This window comes from Aspergillus viridinutans (assembly GCF_018404265.1).
Source record: "Aspergillus viridinutans IFM 47045 DNA, scaffold_2, whole genome shotgun sequence".
Classification (NCBI taxonomy): domain Eukaryota; kingdom Fungi; phylum Ascomycota; class Eurotiomycetes; order Eurotiales; family Aspergillaceae; genus Aspergillus; species Aspergillus viridinutans.
The window spans coordinates 697,693-717,359 of NW_025091218.1; the positions used below are offsets into that span (position 1 = coordinate 697,693).

The 19,667-nt window shown below is 51.5% G+C and overlaps 7 protein-coding genes across 7 annotated transcripts; 3 read left to right on the forward strand and 4 right to left on the reverse strand.

Annotated features, from left to right (window-relative positions):
• Positions 1-62: 62 nt before the first annotated feature.
• Positions 63-3,803, forward strand: Aspvir_003843 (DEAD/DEAH box helicase; the record flags this gene model as incomplete). Its single annotated transcript, XM_043267087.1, has 1 exon — positions 63-3,803. One exon carries the CDS (start codon positions 63-65, stop codon positions 3,801-3,803), a length of 3,741 nt encoding a protein of 1,246 aa, XP_043123022.1.
• Positions 3,804-4,031: 228 nt separating this feature from the next.
• On the reverse strand, positions 4,032-5,078 carry Aspvir_003844 (uncharacterized protein; the record flags this gene model as incomplete). Its single annotated transcript, XM_043267088.1, has 3 exons — positions 4,032-4,132; positions 4,204-4,812; positions 4,910-5,078. The coding sequence occupies 3 exons, from the start codon at positions 5,076-5,078 to the stop codon at positions 4,032-4,034; spliced, it is 879 nt and encodes a 292-aa protein (XP_043123023.1).
• Positions 5,079-5,974: 896 nt separating this feature from the next.
• Positions 5,975-7,954, reverse strand: Aspvir_003845 (putative GTP binding protein (GTPBP1); the record flags this gene model as incomplete). Its single annotated transcript, XM_043267089.1, has 3 exons — positions 5,975-6,255; positions 6,315-7,833; positions 7,904-7,954. 3 exons carry the CDS (start codon positions 7,952-7,954, stop codon positions 5,975-5,977), a joined length of 1,851 nt encoding a protein of 616 aa, XP_043123024.1.
• A 946-nt stretch (positions 7,955-8,900) lies between these two features.
• On the reverse strand, positions 8,901-9,245 carry Aspvir_003846 (U4/U6-U5 snRNP complex subunit LSM3; the record flags this gene model as incomplete). The annotated part of the gene is made up of 2 exons (XM_043267090.1): positions 8,901-9,053; positions 9,120-9,245. The coding sequence occupies 2 exons, from the start codon at positions 9,243-9,245 to the stop codon at positions 8,901-8,903; spliced, it is 279 nt and encodes a 92-aa protein (XP_043123025.1).
• A 401-nt stretch (positions 9,246-9,646) lies between these two features.
• Positions 9,647-11,830, forward strand: Aspvir_003847 (uncharacterized protein; the record flags this gene model as incomplete). Its single annotated transcript, XM_043267091.1, has 1 exon — positions 9,647-11,830. One exon carries the CDS (start codon positions 9,647-9,649, stop codon positions 11,828-11,830), a length of 2,184 nt encoding a protein of 727 aa, XP_043123026.1.
• Positions 11,831-12,105: 275 nt separating this feature from the next.
• On the reverse strand, positions 12,106-13,091 carry Aspvir_003848 (PIG-L family deacetylase; the record flags this gene model as incomplete). The annotated part of the gene is made up of 2 exons (XM_043267092.1): positions 12,106-12,791; positions 12,854-13,091. 2 exons carry the CDS (start codon positions 13,089-13,091, stop codon positions 12,106-12,108), a joined length of 924 nt encoding a protein of 307 aa, XP_043123027.1.
• A 4,606-nt stretch (positions 13,092-17,697) lies between these two features.
• Positions 17,698-19,272, forward strand: Aspvir_003849 (alpha-arrestin; the record flags this gene model as incomplete). Its single annotated transcript, XM_043267093.1, has 1 exon — positions 17,698-19,272. The coding sequence occupies one exon, from the start codon at positions 17,698-17,700 to the stop codon at positions 19,270-19,272; it is 1,575 nt and encodes a 524-aa protein (XP_043123028.1).
• Between the last annotated feature and the right edge of the window lie 395 nt (positions 19,273-19,667).

A 19,667-nucleotide genomic window follows, 5' to 3' on the forward strand; every position in this document is an offset into this window, starting at 1 on the left:
GCTCGATCCCCAACATCCCCTCGTCATAATTCGGCCATCTGATTCGAGGTCAGACTTGTAAAATGGTTTTTGGGGATTTGAATGAACGGCCTCTAAAGAAAAGACGCTTTTTCGTTGACGAAGAGGATAGACACCCGGCCCCTTCTAACGAAGCTGCACCCACTGCCACAAATCTCGACGCGTCTACGACTTCCTCTGCTGGACCAGAGGGAAGTGATGCGCAACGGCAGCAACTCAGCGGCGTTCACGCATTTCCTCTCAAGGAGTCTCGCGGAGAGAGCCCAGACTTAAGCTCAGAAGATCAGCAGGATAACTTGACCAAGGAAGAGGAACAGAAAAACGGAACTGTTGATCATGAAATCCTCAACCACTTTACTTCAATACAAACTCAGCAAGATCAACGAATCGATCAAGGTCTAACAAACGGTTACGAACAACAAGCAAGTGCGGAGAGGACAGTTCCCGAAACACAAAGATTTCAGAGTTCAGGTGCATTCGACACTGCGACCTTCGCTAGCATCATTGGAGAACATCTTTCCCCGGAATCAGTGGAGAAAATTCGCAAAGCTTCTGGCGATGATCTAGAGCGAGCGGTCAACATCTACTTCGACGGGTCATGGAAGTCACCGAACACCAGTCTGCCAAGTCAGGCTCCTCTGGCCTCTCGCCAACAAACACTCTACGCCCCTCGCACTTCCGTCAACGAACCGATTCCCCAGACAGTCGATACGACCATTAATAAGAAAAGGAGCCAAACCGCATCACGCCGCAGCCTTCTGCAATCATCAAGATACATTGGTGCTTTCGGTGTCGGAGCTTGGGCTACGAGAAGCGGCGTTGGACTACTCAAACACGGGGAACATGTCAATGTTGAACGGGCGAGGTCTCAGCCAGTGACCAAGCGTAGCCGAGGAGGCAAGCTCATCACCAATCAGAAGGGGGATGTCCTGACTCGATTCACGAACAAATCCGGTCAAGAAATTGGAAGATTACCTCGAGAGACAGCCGAATGGGTTTCAACTTTGATCGATCAAAAGATCTGCAAATTTGAAGGTATTTGCGTTTTCGCGCCTGACAGAGTCCGGGTCAACGATACAATATATCTGCAATTATGGTGCTATCTGCGTAAAGAGGCGTTTCTGCCTCGGAATCTTTGGGATATGAGCGACGACAACCGGTCAACCGCATTATTTGAAGAGCAAGAAAGCACCGAAGAGAAACAACTTCGACTTCGTCAGGTGGCGCTTGTGAAGCTCTTTGATGAAATTGGTCTACAACCGACCACTGTCAACGACATGACCAAAAAGCACAAAAAGGAAGGGCTGCTCCGTGCCGCGGAGATTGCGGAACAATACGACAAGACCAAGAAAGAAGGCAAATCGAACGAATCGTCCGAAGATGAAGAATCCCCGGAGCTAGAAGAAGACCAGCTCGATACTCTATACAAGAAGGCGCAGTCCTTCGATTTCAACATGCCAGAGGCTCAACCTCCGTCAAGCTTTGTGCTGAACCTGCGCAAGTACCAGAGACAAGCTCTTCACTGGATGCTGGCCAAAGAGAAAGATAAGAAGTCTGGCAGAGAATTGTCAATGCACCCTCTGTGGGAGGAATACACGTGGCCAACGAAAGACGTTGATGACAAAGAGTTGCCAGCAGTCCAGGGGCAGGCACATTTCTACGTTAATCCGTACTCAGGAGAGCTCAGTCTTGACTTTCCCGCACAAGAACAGCATTGTCTGGGTGGCATCCTGGCCGACGAAATGGGCTTAGGCAAAACCATTGAAATGCTGAGTCTCATACACTCGCATCGCAACGTGTCTCCGATCCGGGAGGGTCCAAGCTCTTCCACTGGGCTGGTAAGGATGCCTAGCTCTTCCAGCGCGGTTCTTCCTGCTCCCAACACGACCCTTGTCGTGGCTCCAACCTCTCTCCTGTCCCAGTGGGAAAGCGAGGCGATGAAGGCCTCGGAACCGGGAACGATGAAGGTGCTGATTTATTATGGCGCCGACAAATCCGCCAATCTGCAAGAGCTCTGTTCTGCTGGCAATCCGGCTGCGCCTAACATTATAATCACGAGTTATGGCGTCGTACTGTCGGAATCCCGCCAGCTCGCAATGTTTAATCCCAATACTCAAGGTGGCTTGTTTTCTGTGGACTTCTTCCGTGTCATCCTCGATGAAGCCCACGTCATTAAGAATCGACGCTCAAAGACTGCAAGAGCTTGTTACGAGCTAAAAGCGACACATCGATGGGTGCTCACTGGAACGCCTATTGTGAACCGCCTTGAGGACCTCTTCAGCTTGGTGCGGTTTCTACAGGTTGAACCCTGGAGCAACTTTTCGTTCTGGAAGACGTTCATCACCGTACCATTTGAGTCTAAGGACTACGTTCGAGCTCTCAATGTCGTGCAGACAGTCCTCGAGCCTTTGGTTCTCCGTCGAACCAAGACAATGAAAACACCCGAGGGAGAGCCTTTGGTGCCACTTCCACGACGCACCATTGACATTGTAGAAGTAGACCTTTCCGAGCAAGAACGCGAAATCTACGACTATATTTTTACCAGAGCCAAACGGACTTTCAACGACAACATCGAAGCCGGTACGCTCCTAAAGTCATTCTCGACAATCTTTGCTCAGATCCTCCGTCTCCGACAGACTTGCTGCCATCCTATCCTCACGCGCAACAAGACCATTGTAGCAGATGAGGAAGATGCAGCTGTCGCCGCTGATGCAGCTAACGAGCTGAAAGACGACATGGATCTGCAAGAGCTTATAGACCGATTCTCAGCCAGCATGGAAAACGCGGATTCGGCCGAGGCACAGGACCCGGGCGCCAAATTCACCACCCATGCCCTGAGGCAGATTCAAACCGAATCCAGCGGAGAATGTCCCATTTGCTCGGAAGAACCCATGATCGATCCCGCTGTCACAGCCTGTTGGCACAGTGCATGTAAGAAATGCTTGGAGGACTATATACGCCACCAAACAGACAAGGGCGTGCCGCCTCGGTGCTTTTCATGTCGAGCACCAGTTACCTCACGAGACATCTTCGAAGTGATCCGTCACCAATCGCCTAATTCGACTCCTACAGAGACCGATCTCTACAGCAGCACCCCTGCTTCCAGTCCGCAGCCAGCACCGCGCATCTCCCTCCGACGCATTAACCCTCTCTCGCCGTCAGCTCACACCTCCGCGAAGATCCACGCCCTGATCAACCACCTCACCCGCGTCCCGGCAAACACAAAATCCGTCGTCTTCTCCCAATTCACCAGCTTCCTCGACCTGATCGGCCCGCAACTCACCAAAGCCGGCATCTCGTACGTTCGCCTAGACGGGACAGTGCCGCAAAAGGCCCGAGCCGAGGTCCTCGCGGAGTTTAACAGGACAGAGATCTTTGACCAGGAGGAAATCGACGAGGACGAAGGGTCCGACACGCCCCGGGTGAGAACGTCATCCAAGAACGGCCAGTCGTCAAGCAAAAGCCCCACCGTGCTACTGATCAGCTTGCGCGCCGGTGGCGTCGGCCTCAATCTCACAGCTGCCAGTAACGTCTTCATGATGGATCCGTGGTGGAGCTTTGCGATTGAGGCTCAAGCGATTGATCGTGTGCATCGGATGGGCCAGCTGCGTGACGTCTCTGTGACGCGGTTTATCGTCAAGGACTCGATCGAGGGGCGCATGTTACAGGTGCAGGAGCGCAAGATGAATATTGCGGGGTCGTTGGGCTTGCGAGTTGGTGGTGATGGATCGGAGGATGAGAAGAGGAAGGAGAGGATTGAGGAGTTGAAGCTGTTGTTTGAGTAGTCGTTGGATACCATGGCAAAGTACGGAGTACATGGAGCTACCTTATTATATACCCCTTGATGTTGCTCCACGAGACTTGTTACGAAGGATTTACAGAGTACTGCGCGCAATATTTGCACATAATGACATTCAGAATAGTAGATGACGATCTCGAACGCGATACATTAAGCCGAAGTGCTACTCATAAATCAAATCCAACCGAAGCTCCAATCACTCAGTATTCCAGTCTCAATGATTGCCATGCTTGAACACCTTCCCCAGCCGCTCCTTCATATGTCCCATCTTATGATGGTGACTCCCCGAATCGCCCTTTTCATCCGTACCTTGGTCTATGAACCCGTTAGCTTATCCAGCGTCCACAGCTCACGCATACACAACCACATAAAAGGCAAATACTAACCAGTCTTCGTCTTTGACGGCTGCCCGTCCATCTCCTTCTCAAACTCATACGCATCCCGAGGCGCAGGACCCTGCGGCCCCTTCAGCGCCTCGACGCTCACCTGCTGGGTAGTGGTAGGCGGGGCGCGCTCAACACCGCCAGGTACGCCGCCGTCCTCCTTCTGCTGCGAGCTGCTGTCGCCGTCGGGCATAGTCTGGGATCGTTGTTCGGGGGCAGGTTTCTCGGATCCAGAGTGACTGCGTGAGTCGTTGCTGCTTGAGCTGCTTGAGCTGTTGCCGCTGCTAGTGGTGGTGTCGGCCGAGCTCGCGGTGGGATTCGACTGCTCTTGTGCGGGCGAGGGTTCGTCCACGGCTGGGTTGCCGGGTCCGGGTTCTTGGTTGGTGTTGGGGGTAGTAGATTGCGACTTTTCCTGTGCAGGTGCAGGGGATGGCTGCGGAGCTACAGGGAGAACGGTAGCGGCCCCTGCTCCGGCTCCGGCCCCGGCTCCCTGGTCCGAGGTGCTGTGGGCGGAACTGACGTCCGTGGGCTTGACTTCGATGGGTGTAATGGATTCGAGTGGCTCGGGGATGACGGCGGTGTTGTCTTGAGTTTGAGGGGCGTCTGGTTGTTCTGTTGTGCAGAGTGTTTAGCCGCTGAGTCTCTACCCATAGTAGCATACAATGCCACTCGGCGACAAGATGTCGTCATGAAAGTACTCGGAACTCACCATCTCGGTTTCCAGCATCGTATGGATCATTCGGCGTTCCTCGACCCTGAACGCCGGCGACGGGCTCCTCGCCATGCTGAGCAGCAGATTCTGTGACTTCCTGTGGGCCGAAAGCGAGGTTTCGTAAGCCGTCTGCGGCATCGCGTACGGCCTTCTGTACAGATTCCATCTTCGAGGGTTGGGATGGTAGGACGATGTACAGTAGGCGGTTTACCTATCAATGACGAGGTCGGTAGCGCTCAACGAGTTTAGGTTGTTTCTCTCAAGCAATGCCAAGACTGAGGGTAAGAGTGGTAGACGCGTAATCATAGAAGTTGATCCAGTATCAGACGAAGGGTGGATGTCTTTAATAGATCATAACCATGTTAACAGTTTGAGAGGCAAGTGTAAGACGGTCTACGTCAGTGGAGTTGGTGGCTGTTGCAAGGTACAGGGATCACCAAGTGACAGGGCTATCATTTCCGTCTTGCTGCGATCGGTTTCATCGATGATATCAATTGGATTAGACTAAGCTATTAACTGATTCTTTGCGGTTGACTGCTGATCAGCTGGGGGGAATGGCATCATAGCTCTCTGATAGCTGCGTTGCTTGACGTCATAGCCACGTGATATCGTAATACAACAGCAGCAGTCAAAGAGGACAACGAGAGCAGCCAAGGGTGGAGGATTAATAACACTATGATACACGATAGGCCTAGATATGGACGTCTTCTGCAATCTTCTTGCTTGGGCTCTAATCATACCTGCATTAATGCCTGCACTCAACGTCATTTTATAGGATAACCATACTGGGATGAATAGAGAGGAACCGTGTGGACAGTAAATGTATGACGACTATTGGTAAATTCAACCATGCAGGAAGGATACACAGCAGCCTATCCTGAGTAAGCACCCTTTCCCATGTATGCTCCGTGAGGAAAACAGCATGCAGTTATAAAGTAGGCCCGGGCAAAGAGCACGGCTGATCGCAGGGACGCGAGCAAGAAACCAAAATAACATAAACCAATCGATAACAATAACAATAAAGACAGAACCAATTTCCACATATCTCCAAGCAATGATAGATCACTTGATCTTAGCTTCAGGGTTAAGAGGATGATCCGGGTCGTATCCGACACTCTTGACGATCCCCAAGCCCTTGGTTTTACCCTCCCGGAACAAGACTCGATCGCCAGGGGCCAAGAATTCCGGACGTTGGATGAATCGGAAGGCAACAAGCGCTCGATCACCGGTTCGAATGAAGGGGCGGTCAATGTCGATGACCGAGCAAGTCTGACTCACTGCGCCGACGTGTAGCATTGCTTGATACCTCGGTTTGATTGTCGTAGCGTGGGAAAGAATGAGAACTTTTTCCAAAGTCAGCGAGGGGAGAATCATATGTGAACAGCCAGATGATAAAACGTACCCTCAGCGATAAATTCTCGGTAGACCTTGGGAGGCTGTTCCAGTTTCTTGAGAACCACCATGCCCTTACGGACTTCTTTTCTACGAACACGCTTGAGAGCAAACGAGCCAGACTGTCCCGCAAAGCAAGCATTCACCTGGATCCGCTTGCGTTCAATCGACTTGATTGTAGTTGTGGTGAATTGGCCGAGAGAATCGGGGCCCACGAGCACCGAATCGCCAGCGTGAATCACTCCGGACTTAGCCACCCCAGACACCACAGTTCCGACGTGAGGAACAGAGAAGGTATCATTAATCAGGAATTCAAACGGCGCTTCGGTGTTATATTGGCCCCGGTGAGGAAGAATGTTCAGGAAAGTCCGTACCAGTTCCAGATTCTCACCGGTGACATTGGACACTTGGAAGATGGGGCAAATGCGCTGACTGACGAATTGAGTCGCGGTGTTGATGGTCTCCTCCATATCCTTCACGAATATGGGAATTTTCCGAGCGCCGGGGGACTTGAGAATCTTGGTCAGCTGAGAGACGGTCTCCTGCAGGATCTGTGGAGGGCAGATATCGATCTTGGTGATAATCACCATGACTGGCACGTTCAGAGCCAAGGCAATACCCAGATGCTCTTTACTCATACCAATCAGACCGTTGTTGGCTGCAACCATCAGTAGACAGTAGTTGGGGCTGCTGCTCAACATGCCAAAGACAGTAGTTCTCAAGTAGCGCTCATGACCGGCAAGATCGGAGAAAGAGATCACCTTCGCAGATCGCTTTCCGATCTCTTCCCAAGAAAGTTTGCGACCCTGCGAGCTGCCGACAATCTCGCCGTGGCTATCAAAGCCCATGATCTCCAGCCCGACGGAGCTGGTCCGACCACTCTCGACCTCATGCTTATGACGGAAGAGATTGATTCGCGCCCTGCCTCGTCCGTCATCGAGATTCCCCTTGACGAGGACTCCGAGCATGGTACTCTTCCCGGCATCAACATTCCCAACAACCGCTATTCTAATCTCAGCCATCTCCTCCACAGAATCCGCAGGCTGGCGGATCAGGACCTTGCCCCAAGCACCCTTGATCCGGTCATTCTTTGTTTTCGACTCCTCCGGGCCTCCCACATTGTGGGTAAGCAGGGTTCGACAATGCGCCGGGAGGGACTCTGCCGCCTCTCGTAGACGCTGCAGGGCCGTATCCCACTGCCCAAGGTCAAAGCCCATGGAGTCGCCACCATCCTCGAGTCCCAAGTCGAAGATGGCCTCCCCATGGCCCTCGTCAATCCGAGCCTGCAGGATACTACCCAGTAGCTGCAGACTATCTTCTGCTTCGTCACCCGTACCGAGCAGCAGGTCTTTCAACTTGGCCGTCTTCGGTGTATCGGATAGCGTGAGTTGGTCAAGGATATCCAGTTCCGCGTGGTCCTCGGTGGCGTGAGCTACGCTCGCGGTCGAGTAGCCGCTATCGCTCGGGGCCATCTGGGCCGAGCGACGCGACTGTTGCTTCTCTGCATATTCTGCAAATTCGCTTAGGGCCTTGACGGCGGACAGTTAGTAAAAAATTCAACGAGTTTTGTCACTAGATGACAAAGGCTGGGTATCATACTATCTCGCCTCTCCGCCGCTCCTCGAGAGAGAGTTTGGGACCCTGTGGCATGGCCGGATGCAACAAAAGAAAAGATCAAATCACAAGGCGCAGAGCAAATAGAAAAATGGAAATCTAATGGAGAATTCTGAAAGTTGTACTTTTGTTCAATCGAGTAAGAGATGAAGTCGCCTGTGGCGCATTCAGACACGTATTCGTATTATCATAATTCCACTATGAACGTTCGAGGCAGGCAGCGTGTGAGGACTTCACCAGGACGTAGCAAAGATCAGACGCGAGCAATTAATCATATACAGGATCAAGTGAGGTGTCAGGAACAAGACAGTGGAGTGGGTTGAGTCAGGCAGGTGGGAAAGAAGCGCTCAGTCGCGGGAACTGGGGAAGCTTTATCGATAGCGAGTCATCGCCGCCTCGGGGACCACGAGGAGTCCTTCGACTGAGTCACGGCGCTGCACCACATGAAGGCTGTGTCATAAGGCATATTTTCTATCTGATTCATCTAGCCATATTATTGGTGGATCGAAATCTATTTCCAGAGATTCAAGCGATGTTGTGACCGCTACTTTCATGAGGCTCTTCGTTAAGGTTATGACATAAGTCCTTGTACATCCTGTGCCATTATATTTCCGACTTTTCACTCAATGATGAATGGTGCAATTGCTCTGTTCGTTTGCAGAGAATATCGAAGAGATACCTAATGACCATCGTCTGGTTCCGTGCCTGTAGTCGCAACCCAGAATATAGCAGAAGGGATCTACATTGCCCTATACCGCTTTATATTCCATCAGGTGAACTGCGTGTCGTCCCTAAACCTCCTATTTGATGTTCTGCAATATCACGCCTGTGGAGAGATCAATACTACCGAGTCGCCTGCGTAGAAAAGTTCTCGATCAGTATGGCGGTCGAATATCGAGATTCATGGTTTCATTTCGAGCTCACCTCGTACAAAGAGCATCTCCTCTTGCTTCTTTATTGTCTGTATTCGGCGACCGACATGTTAGCTCATGTCCATGACCGATTGATCACAGCCTATCGCCATTTGATGGGAGGGTCCTACTCGGATGGTCTCCTCTTCATTCTCATCCTCCTCCACCACGTAGATGGTCTCCTCGACATCACCGAGTACAAGATTGCAGTGGCTATCGTATGCCTGCAAGAATACCATGTCAGATTCAGCATTGCGCAAAAATCGCCACCAGCACTCAGATCAACTCACGTGTAGACGACCCTTGAGCTCGCGATCGCCGCGGAGCTTCACGAAGACGATCTCATCGAGCGAGAGGCGGACCAGATCCAAAGGTTCGGAAACAGATCCAGCGCCAGTATCCTCGGTGTCGGCCATGTCTAGACAACTGGGTAAGACCGATAAAAGCTACCACCACAAAGAGGCTAGCTTGTAATTGGCGATGGTTGTGGTGGACAATTCGGGAGTAGATACGCCTGAGAGTAAAATCCGCGGGCACAGACAATTGCAGGGATTCCGCGCCAAGATTGCAGCGGCCAACCAGAAGAGGGGACCGAGTGCCTTGAGGCCTTACCCCGTGCGTTTCCCCTCACATTGAACAAAAAGGCACCTGCATAGTCGCGTCTTAGGAAGTGTCCTTTTCTAACATTCTTTAGTCCTTCATCTCTCATTTTCTCTAAAATCGCCCAATTTCATCAGAATAAATCGCTGCAAAATCAGGGCCCCATGAAAGCGCCTTGATATCAGCGAACTATACCCTCTCACGTGGTCTGCTCTTCATGTTTCGATCCATTATCGGCCGCTACGGGCGCTCTTATGGGTCCTCTCGACTGACGGGCTCCGCTCCCAGGCCCGCGCTTTGCCAGACACGGTCCCTGGCAAGCCATCCAGATTCATTCGTCGATCCTGAGTATCCAGAACAGCGGGAGCAGCATCTCGATCATCATCAGAATCATAAAAGGTCTCCAGGTTATCACCGGGAGGATGCACCGCTATTGTCTCAGTTTCATGCAATCAGGTCGACGCTGAGCACAGTCAGCGTGTCACCGGGTGACCCTGCTGAAGCACAGAAGACAGTGCCAGAAGAGCTCGAAAATGCATTCTTCTCGATTGTCCAAGATGGTCAACCGGACCTGGTCATGGACGCATTACTCGATCCCAGGTTTGAAGTCGTGGTTGGATCGTTACCTGAGAGCACCTTTGTAGAAGTCTTTCGCTTGCTGTCTCCTTCCTACTTTATTGATCCGTTTCGAGCAATTTATCGCGCGTTGCATCCGTCCGCCGTAGCGCTCAAAGGTTACCGGCAATTGGACAGAATCTTCGATAAGTTTGCTTGCAATCTTGCCTCGATCGTCTCGGTTAGACGGTCGGCGGGTCACACACTTGGGCTGGCAGAGTACACCCATCTCCTGGACTGTGCGCGGTCTACCGGAGATGCGCTGATGGCTGACCATGTATGGCATGCCATGATTCAGGACGACGTTATCCCCGATGTGCATTGCTACAATCACTACATGGAAGCCAAGATTTGGAATGGGGCCTACACTGGTCGAGAAAAGTACCGTCTGCGAATAACGCCGTTCGCTTACCGTAAGCGACGCTTCGACGATCCAGGCTTGGGATGGAAAGGCTATGGGACTGCCAACCGCAGTGTCCGTAAGGAGGTCATGCAAATTTTGACTGAGATGACAGAAGAAGGCACTTCGGGCGACGAGGCTACTTACGTGAATGTGATTCTGGCGTCTTGCAGGGTGGGAAACGTGTCAACAATGAAGCACGTGTTGAAGACGGTTTGGAACGTCGACATTGACGCCCTGGCGGCGCAGGGAGACCCATCGACTCTTCCTCGCCCCAGGGAATACGATCGTTCGTCACCTCTGTATCCAACTAGTCGCCTCTTGTTCGCCGTCGCACACGCCTTTGGCAATAACAACGACATTTCCGGAGCCATGCGGGCAATCAGCTTCATATCCAGCTCTTACGACATTCCGGTCCCAGAAGAGATCTGGCTAGAGCTACTCGAGCGGTCCTTCGTTCTTTCTCGCCCCCGTTTCGGTCAGGATGCCCTGCGCAATGAAAAAGGGAGGGTTCCATATGAGTTCCTGACCGCCCTGGTCCAAACCATGAAGTCGGAGCCTTTCAACGTCCAGCCCACCATGGAGGTGTACCAACTCCTGGCCAAGACAGCGTGGGACCAGGCCAAGCTACCAGATTTCACGCAGTACATGGAGTCAGCATACGCGGTTCTCGAAGAGACCCGACGCAAACGCCGAACGGCCCGAGCGATCGTCGAAAACTACCTGGGTCCACCTCGATCGAAGGAGGCTGCCTACCGCAGACCGCTCCAGTCTCGAGAATTTGCCGAGGCAGTGCATGCATACGACGTGCTTCGGATGCGCACTGCCCAGCAGACCATCATCATGGAACGCCTCGCGAAACTGCTCCTCATACACCCTCGCTGGGTCGGCCGCGACAACCCTGCCTGGGAGCGTCAACTACTTCCCCGCATGATCGAAGAGTGGCAGGACTTCCTTCCCGAGTCGATTTCCGTCCAGATCAGATGCGGGGACGTCGAATTCCACGGAGAAACTTACTGGGGTGATCCCCTGCTCAACACACACAGGAGGGTACCAGTCCGCCGGCCGACCGTCGATAACGGCCTGGTCCTCGACGAAGACGCCCGGGAACTCGACGACGACTTCTTCTGGGCGTGCTACCCTGCTGAATTGCGCGATATGCAGACCCCTGCTCTTCAGCGGTTGTTCTCGGGAGTGACGAAACGGCTTGCCAACCCTGTGAGACGGGGAGCTGTCCTAGACGACGCAGTTGAAGCCGACGCGCTGGACGAACAGGCTGGAGCTTTGCCTCATGAAGCGGAGTTCCCCTGGCAGAGACCGCCTGGGTGGACTGCGGACGACGAGGATGTCTTTGATCCCACAACTAGTCCTCTTGCTGTTGCTTGAGTGACCTCTCATGTTTACGGCGCCTTACTTGTACAATCCATTTCGACCTGGACCATGTTGTTTTTCTATTCTTCAGCTGCCAATGCTTGTCAGATACCCCATTCAGAGCGTATGTATGCCGTGTTCTGCTTAGCGATCACCGATACCACTTCTCATGTCATCGTCCATTTTATTCTCTTGTCAATCGGTGTCCTGGTGTTCATCTCATTTCCATTTGTGCAATGTACAAGTAAATACAATCGAAATCGGCCTCCCACAACGGAGATCGTACACAATCATACCCTCACCCTCCTCAAATCATTAACAACCATATATCTCCCCAGCGTAATCCACCCGTACCGAAACCAGACCATCTGGCTCTTATGCGCCTTGACCATAGCCGCCTGCGCGCGGATATACTCATCCACCGAACTGATGAACAGCAGTTTACCCGGCATATCATCCTTCCCACCCTTGGCCGCACCGGCAAAGATCGACCCCAGCGCCCCGCTCGCCATCGTCCACGGCGCATCCAAGACCCCAATGTACTTCCGTAGGATGTTCGTCGTGGTAAGCGTGTACATCGTCACGGGGCACGTATACCCGGCCTTGTCCTTCATCAGGGCACGGATGAAATGCACAGCACCGTGGTACAGCGAGCGGTGGTTGGGATGGTTGCTGATACCATGTTTGTCGAAGGTGATCAGGACGTCGATGGTTGCAGTCGGGGCGCCTGTTCCAGCAACTCGTTTCCTGGCCGCGGATGACTGCGGCTGCGACTGCGATTGCGAGGCGAGATCGGGGGCGAAGGCGGACGCGAGCAACGAGGAGACATCGCTCTCGGACCAGGTGGCTGTCATGCTATCCGGGAAGCGGGCGGGGTCGTCGACGATGAAGACGTCGGACTCGGCGCGGAGGCCAAGGTGTTTGGCGCTCTGTTGGAGCTCCTTTTTGCGGATGTGGCCGAGGCCGTCGGCGTCTCCTGTGGGGATCTGGGTTAGGAAGTTTGTGATCGGGGAGAGGGCGCGGCGGGGGGAAGCGTACCGCTGCTCAGACAGAGGATCTTCACATGATTCCCCAGCTCCGGTTTGGTCAATGCCAGGACCGCGGGGGAGAAGAACATGGCCTCATCGTCCGGGTGGGCGATTAGCAGGCATATCCGTTTGTTGAAGAGACGGGGGAAGTTGCGCGCAAAGGGGGACGAGCTGGTTGAGGAGAGGGTCCAGAAGAGGAAGATGGCGGAGAGGGTCAGGCCCCATGTCACCAGCGACGCGGTGAGCATGGTAGGGAGGATTTGAAGAGAAATAAAGCTCTGCAGCTATTTAATTATGCGCAAGATCAATTGACTTGCCCCGCAACCTGAGGTTCAATTGATGTAATGCAAAGCTGTCAGTGTCAACTTAGGCGGTTGCGGATTGCAGGTGGGGATTCCGCATCATCAACTCCACCGGTCAGTCTCAGCTTCTCATTTTTATCTGCTATCATCAGCAATGATAGTAGACCACATGAATCCGAAGACTGAGCTGATGTTCCACAGGGGCGAGAGTCGATCGCCCAATGGCAAATAGACACGGTGGCACAAATGGAAAGGGGAAGCGATCTGGCTCTTGGTGCAACTCCAGATACCTTCCCCTGGCGATCTGCGGATAATGTCACGTGACCTTGACATTGGACTCTTGACTGCTTCAGTCCTTCGACTTTGCTTGATGCAAGGTGAGTGCGTCTGTGCAGTGTATACTGGCTTTACTTTTATGTGCGATATACTTGCCAGTATTAGCTGCGCATTGAGAGCTCTATTCCATTCTTGGTAGCGCAAACTGATCAGGGTACAGTGGGTTTTAAAGATTTAGATGCAGCTTGCATGACCTTCATGAGATATAAAAGTAAACAGACCTACAATCGCCGTCATTCTCGGAGACTGAAAGGGACATAATATCGAGTTCGCCGATTCCTAGCTGAGATCTGAAGTGCACAGAGACCTCATCTCCGACGTAATGACATAACCGTCAGAATTGCCAATGAGGAAGACAATGCATTGCAGAAATGACACGATATTAGACAATTCTCTGATCGAAATTGACCATAACTCCAGCTAATGGCATGATCTTACGCATAACGTGCTGAGACGATTCATCAGGTGACCGATATCGCTCTGTCATCACGGCGTACCGACATGAGTCGTTCGAGTAGCCATCGGCGTCCTCCGCCAATTGGCCCGAAGAAGGAAAGTTGATGGTTCCAAGTCAGGGTCAGCAAGACGGTCCCGTCCGCATCTAACCACGGTCCAGATTCGTCTGATGATTGATAAATTGAGTGATTTATGGTACATGGGGCAGGTTTGAAGAGAAATTAGTCTACCGTATGGTGTGAAAATTCAGTTGAAAATAAACTAAACTGAGGCAATTGTGGGAAAAGACCAATAAGAAGGTCCGGTTCGACCTGGTGATGCGCGATGAAAAATTTCCGAGGAACCAAGTGAGAAACGGAATCCACTCGGTTAGTCCAAGGCGTGTAAATGGAATCCACCAGCAAGCCAAATCCGGGCAGTATCCGATTAAACACCTTTGAGAATTGCTGTCGGAGTTTGCCGCGGAGAGTTGCAAACTGCGAAGGAGGTTGTCCAATGTGCGCATACAGAGTAGGTAGATGCGCCAGGATCAGCAGTCCACCGGTATGAGGATGTGGACTTGGACTGAACTTGTTTTGAATGTGATTATAAATGATATACAAGACATCGAAGGCGTGTCTCCTACAGTGGTTATGATTTGATGGCATCTGGTATCAGAATAAGTGAACTAATTGTATGGTATCACTTGAAGTTCAGACCCATAATGGCAATATGCCTCAATCCTAGCTGACACTCAACTTCCGGAAAGGGCAACTTCTGCGCCAGATGGGACTCCATATAAAATCTCCATCGCACTTTCACTATATTAGCTAGTAAACGCACGAGGATGACTTAGAATCAGCATCGGCATCAATAATGGTAGCGTAGATCATGAACCGCAATGCAGTGAGCAACCCGACTAGATGGCATGATCGAGTCGGGTATGATGGTATCACTCGGAATGAAGGCGACTCGGGACGACAGTCATCAGTCGGTCTCCAGCAAGTGTTTAGCCGGAATACAGACGGATCTAAGCAGATCCTTTTTCATTTTGAGTCATAAACCCTGATTATGTTGACAGTAAAATCGAGCGCAAAGGAGGATGACTTCCAATGGGGATGGCGAAGAGGAATCTGTTAGGTAATTGGTATGGCGGCGATGCACGGCCATTCGTCAGGGAAGAGTTTTCCCTGCAGACCGACAGCGCACAGAGCAGGTCTTGACTCTTGACTCTTGACAGCTAGGTTGTCTAGACCAAGGTTGTGATAAACTTTTGATATCTTCAAAATTTGTTCCTCTGATGAACATGAGAACGCTTTTGATCTCAACTCACCAGACAATATGTGGAAGGATGATGATAACAGAATCATGAGGTAGCGTCCGCCCCCTAGTAAGAAGCTTAAGAAAAGCAAACACAAGCCAGATGATCCGATCCCCCGCAAAATCTTGAATTGCATGCAGTGCGGGGAAATTTGATTTGGACCTCCGCGGACACCTTCAGTAGGCTCAGTTTGGTCTTTCGGATACTCAGCCTAGAATGGATGTCAAAGGGAGAATTGACAATAGTGGTAGAAACAATACCTCGCCATCCATGATCTGGAGACTTCTTCCACTCTATTTTCTTTGGAATTGGGCCACTCGTTTCGAATTCTCCCTTTTGGGTTCTGGTTTCTAGAACTGGAAAGATGTGGAACCTCACCGAGCCGTTCCCAAGCGAAAGGAAAATTCTGTAAAATTTTTTCTTTTTTTTCTAGACGCTAAGCTTAACCCGGTCTAGCTCGGGTAGATTCGTCTAGCGACTTCGCTCCGTTCTCTGGATGTTGCCCCTCTTGGGTGCGCAGTCCCAGAGGATCTTCAATTAGCGTTACGCCTTGTCGAGGCGTATTGTATTGTAATTCGGTGTATCGTTGCCGGTCACTGCTGGTAAGAGGAAAACCTTGCGCTAGACCACCTCCGGGAGCCCAAAACAAGCTACTCCTATTTCTCCGTACCTCGTGATTTTTTGCACTTTGGTACAAAGACTCAGCCTCGAGAAGGCGCCAGAGCACTGAATGACGCCACGTGATGGTTCGATGACGGCAGCTGACCTTCACCACAGCATTTCTGCCGAGCTAAAAAAGCTCCCCTGGTCAGGCGCTTGCACTTTTGGCTTGGTTCGGTCCATTCGGGCCTGCTGGACGGATAATCGGCCTGGTACAAAGCACGTTGTCAGGTGTCATATGCTTCTCTTCGTGTTGTCGACTTGTGGTTAGTCCAAAGGATCCAGAGCAGGTAGCTGTTCATATTTGCGCATCAACGACTTGCGTGTTTTGTTGTCGTGGCAGTTCTGATTCAGACCCATACTGAACCAATTGCGTTGGAAATTGTTGAGCATTGAATGTCTAGACCGTCCTGACTCAGCCATTTGCACCCTTGGTTCAGCTACGACAATTGTATATTGTTTTGAGGACCTTTATAGTCCGTATGCCTAGAGAAGTAGCGTAGTCTTCCAACAAGGTTATCAGGATCTACCATGGGTCCAACTTACTTGACGATATCCCGGAATTGATGACCGCCGGTCCATCACTCGCATTGTGACTCATTACGCACGGTGCTTCGAATCTGCTATGTTTGATCTCCAACATGATGATAGCCTTTAGATAGACGTAGAGGAAGTATCAACCAATTCCCCGATGCACCATAAAATCTGCATTCACAGCGTCGTTGCAGATTGTGGGGTATGTACCTTGGCTGAGGGCAAAATATACCAATGATTTGAGCGTATGATTGGACGTTGGAGTCACATGGGAGAACGAGACGATGGATCACCGATCTTGTGTTTACAAGTCGTCCGCTAGACAAGGGTCTAGACGGAGTCCGAGAGTTGGTGATCAACGATACTGATGAATTTACAAGCCAGAGTAGTTGCGCCAAGAGGATTGCCCGATGATTGTTAAGAGGTTCTCTGTGGAACTCAATCAACCTTGAACATGCTGAAAACGGTGCCGCTATGAGTAAGATATACTAAACATCTAGACAAGTTCGTGATGTAATCGTCTGGGTCACTGACCACACCACAGTCGCCATACACACTGAGTTCAAAGCCTCAGGCCACTAGTCAAACTCCTGCCCTGAGTCAAGAACTTTTATTAGCTCGGCGACTTGGCGGTACTGTAATATTGTCACGTATGGTAAACCGTACGGTAAGCCCCACAATGACGCTTTTTTCTGCCGCGACCCACTAGATTGTGCCTTCCTTGGGCGATGTGACGGAACCATGAGAGGGCCCGTTCAGAAAAAATTAGAAAAATCGGGGAAAAAGAGAAAAGGCGTCACAATGCAATGAATAATGGTACCTGTTGTTACATGCAAAGTGGGAACCTCCTAGAAAAATCTTAATAGAAAAGGGTTGTATATCCATTTTCTGAGTCGGAGCTAATAAAATCAAGGTTGTCTGCTTTCATTCAAAGGGAGCTGCTCGCCCACTCTCCTCCTTTTCTATTGTTGCTCTACTACTCTTGCCTCTCACCTCATACATCCTTCACACCTCCAAGCCATCTTCCAAGCCATCTTCATACAAGCTATAGTTCACTTGCAATAGTGTCATGTGGTGGATTGCCATCCTCGCCTTCCAACTTCCTCAAACTGAATCCTGAGTTGATATCACATACCAGTAGCAACAGTACTACTACACCAGCGCGACCTTCCGAAGTCTGAGCTTGATCTCCAGTATAGGCGCATCTGCCTGCCTGTTGACACAACCCCCCTTCAGCTGGCCTAAATCAGCAGAGAACGAGTCACCATGCCTGGCCGTCTCCTTCCCAGTTTTGTTCGGCCCGCTGCTCTCCATTCTCTCTCCTCACACTCGAATTCCTCCTCAACCTCATCCGTCAACGAGATTACTACCACTACCGTGGCTCCCAAGAAGCCCCACGCGCACACTGATCGAGCGAGGTCTCCAGAGCGTCGCCTGTCCTTTAGTATGGACCACCTGATTCACCCTCACAGAGACCACAGCAAAGAGAAGAAGCGCAGTCATGGAAGATCAGCGCGCTCGAAGGAGCGTTACGGCAAGGAGGATATCGCCGCCGCTGCCGCCAAGCTGGACGTCATTGTCGAATCTCCACCCCTCGTCTGCTACGGAACCCCTGCAAACTCGACCGGCGCGTTATTTTCTGGACGTTTGAGGATCACAGTCCCAGAGCAGGCCAACGCAGTCACCCTGGACAAGTTCGATTTGCAGCTGCTCACCAAGATTACTACCAAGAAGCCTGTGTCACGGGAATGCCCCAACTGCGCAGCACGGACCGAAGAATTGGCCAGCTGGAACTTCCTCACAGAATCGCTCACCCTCAAGCACGGAGAGCATGATTTCCCCTTCAGCTATCTGTTCCCCGGTCACTCGCCTGCGTCCTGCAATGGGTCGCTGGGTCAGGTTGAGTACTACCTTTCTGCACGTGCACACAACACCAACGGCGAGGAGTACACCTACAGAATGCCGTTGCACATCAAGCGCGCCATACTCCCGGGCAACGACAAGTCCTCCATCCGCATCTTCCCGCCGACAAACCTCACCGGCCGCATCGTGCTTCCTTCTGTCGTTCATCCCATTGGCACTTTCCCAGTTCAAATGACATTGAGTGGTGTCGTGGATAAGGGCGAAGAGACCCAAACCCGTTGGCGTTTGCGCAAAATGATGTGGCGCATTGAAGAACATCAGAAGATTGTCTCGACAGCCTGCCCCAAGCACGCTCACAAGATCGGTGGCGAAGGGAAGGGTGTCCTGCACCAAGAGACTCGCATTATCGGCCACAACGAAGAAAAGGACGGTTGGAAGACGGACTTTGACACCGCTGGCGGCGAGATCAACATGCAATTCGAAGCCACCATCAACCCTACCTGCAACCCAGTGTGTGACCTGGAGGTTCCCAATGGCCTCGAGGTCAAGCACAACCTGGTGATCGAGTTGATCGTCGCTGAGGAGTTCTGCCCCAACCGCAACACACGCTCGATCACACCTACTGGCGCCGCACGGGTGCTCCGTATGCAGTTCCACTTGCACGTCACTGAAAGAAGCGGGCTTGGCATCAGCTGGGATGAGGAGATGCCTCCTGTGTACGAGGACGTGCCAGCAAGCCCTCCTGGATACACTATGCTCGATGGTAACAGCATCATGGAGGACTATCGTGGATCTCCTCTGTCCCTCCCAGACTATGAAGAGCTGGAACGGATGGAGTCTCTGCAACTGGACAGCGACTCAGCTGGCTCAGTCCGCGGACGGAGTCGACTTACCACCGAAGACCTGACGGCCGAGCCAATGGAATCAGGAAGCCGAAGCCGCGGTCTATCTGCTGATTCTCGTGCATCCGAACATTGAACGTCTCAATCTGATTTTGTTGTCCTTACTATTCTCATGGATTCATTGTCGGTCCATTCATCCTCATGACGTTACGAACACTTACGAACGGAATGATTTCTTGATTCCTTCATGAAGTGCAAACCAATACAATACAACGGGGGAAGGAGTTTCGAGCAATATTGGCGTTATAACGCTTTTTCTTTTATCTTAATGGCCCTATGTGGCATGCCTACTGGTGGTTTTTGGCAACAACAAAAGTTTCATCGATGGATTCGCATGATACCCACGTCTGATCTGGCGTATTGCTTTTTTCCATGTTTTTTTTTTCAACAATCATGACGACCACGTGCAGATGTACATAGTCTAATCTATTGCACTAAGCCTTCTTGCTACGGTTCTCTTGAGTGCTTATA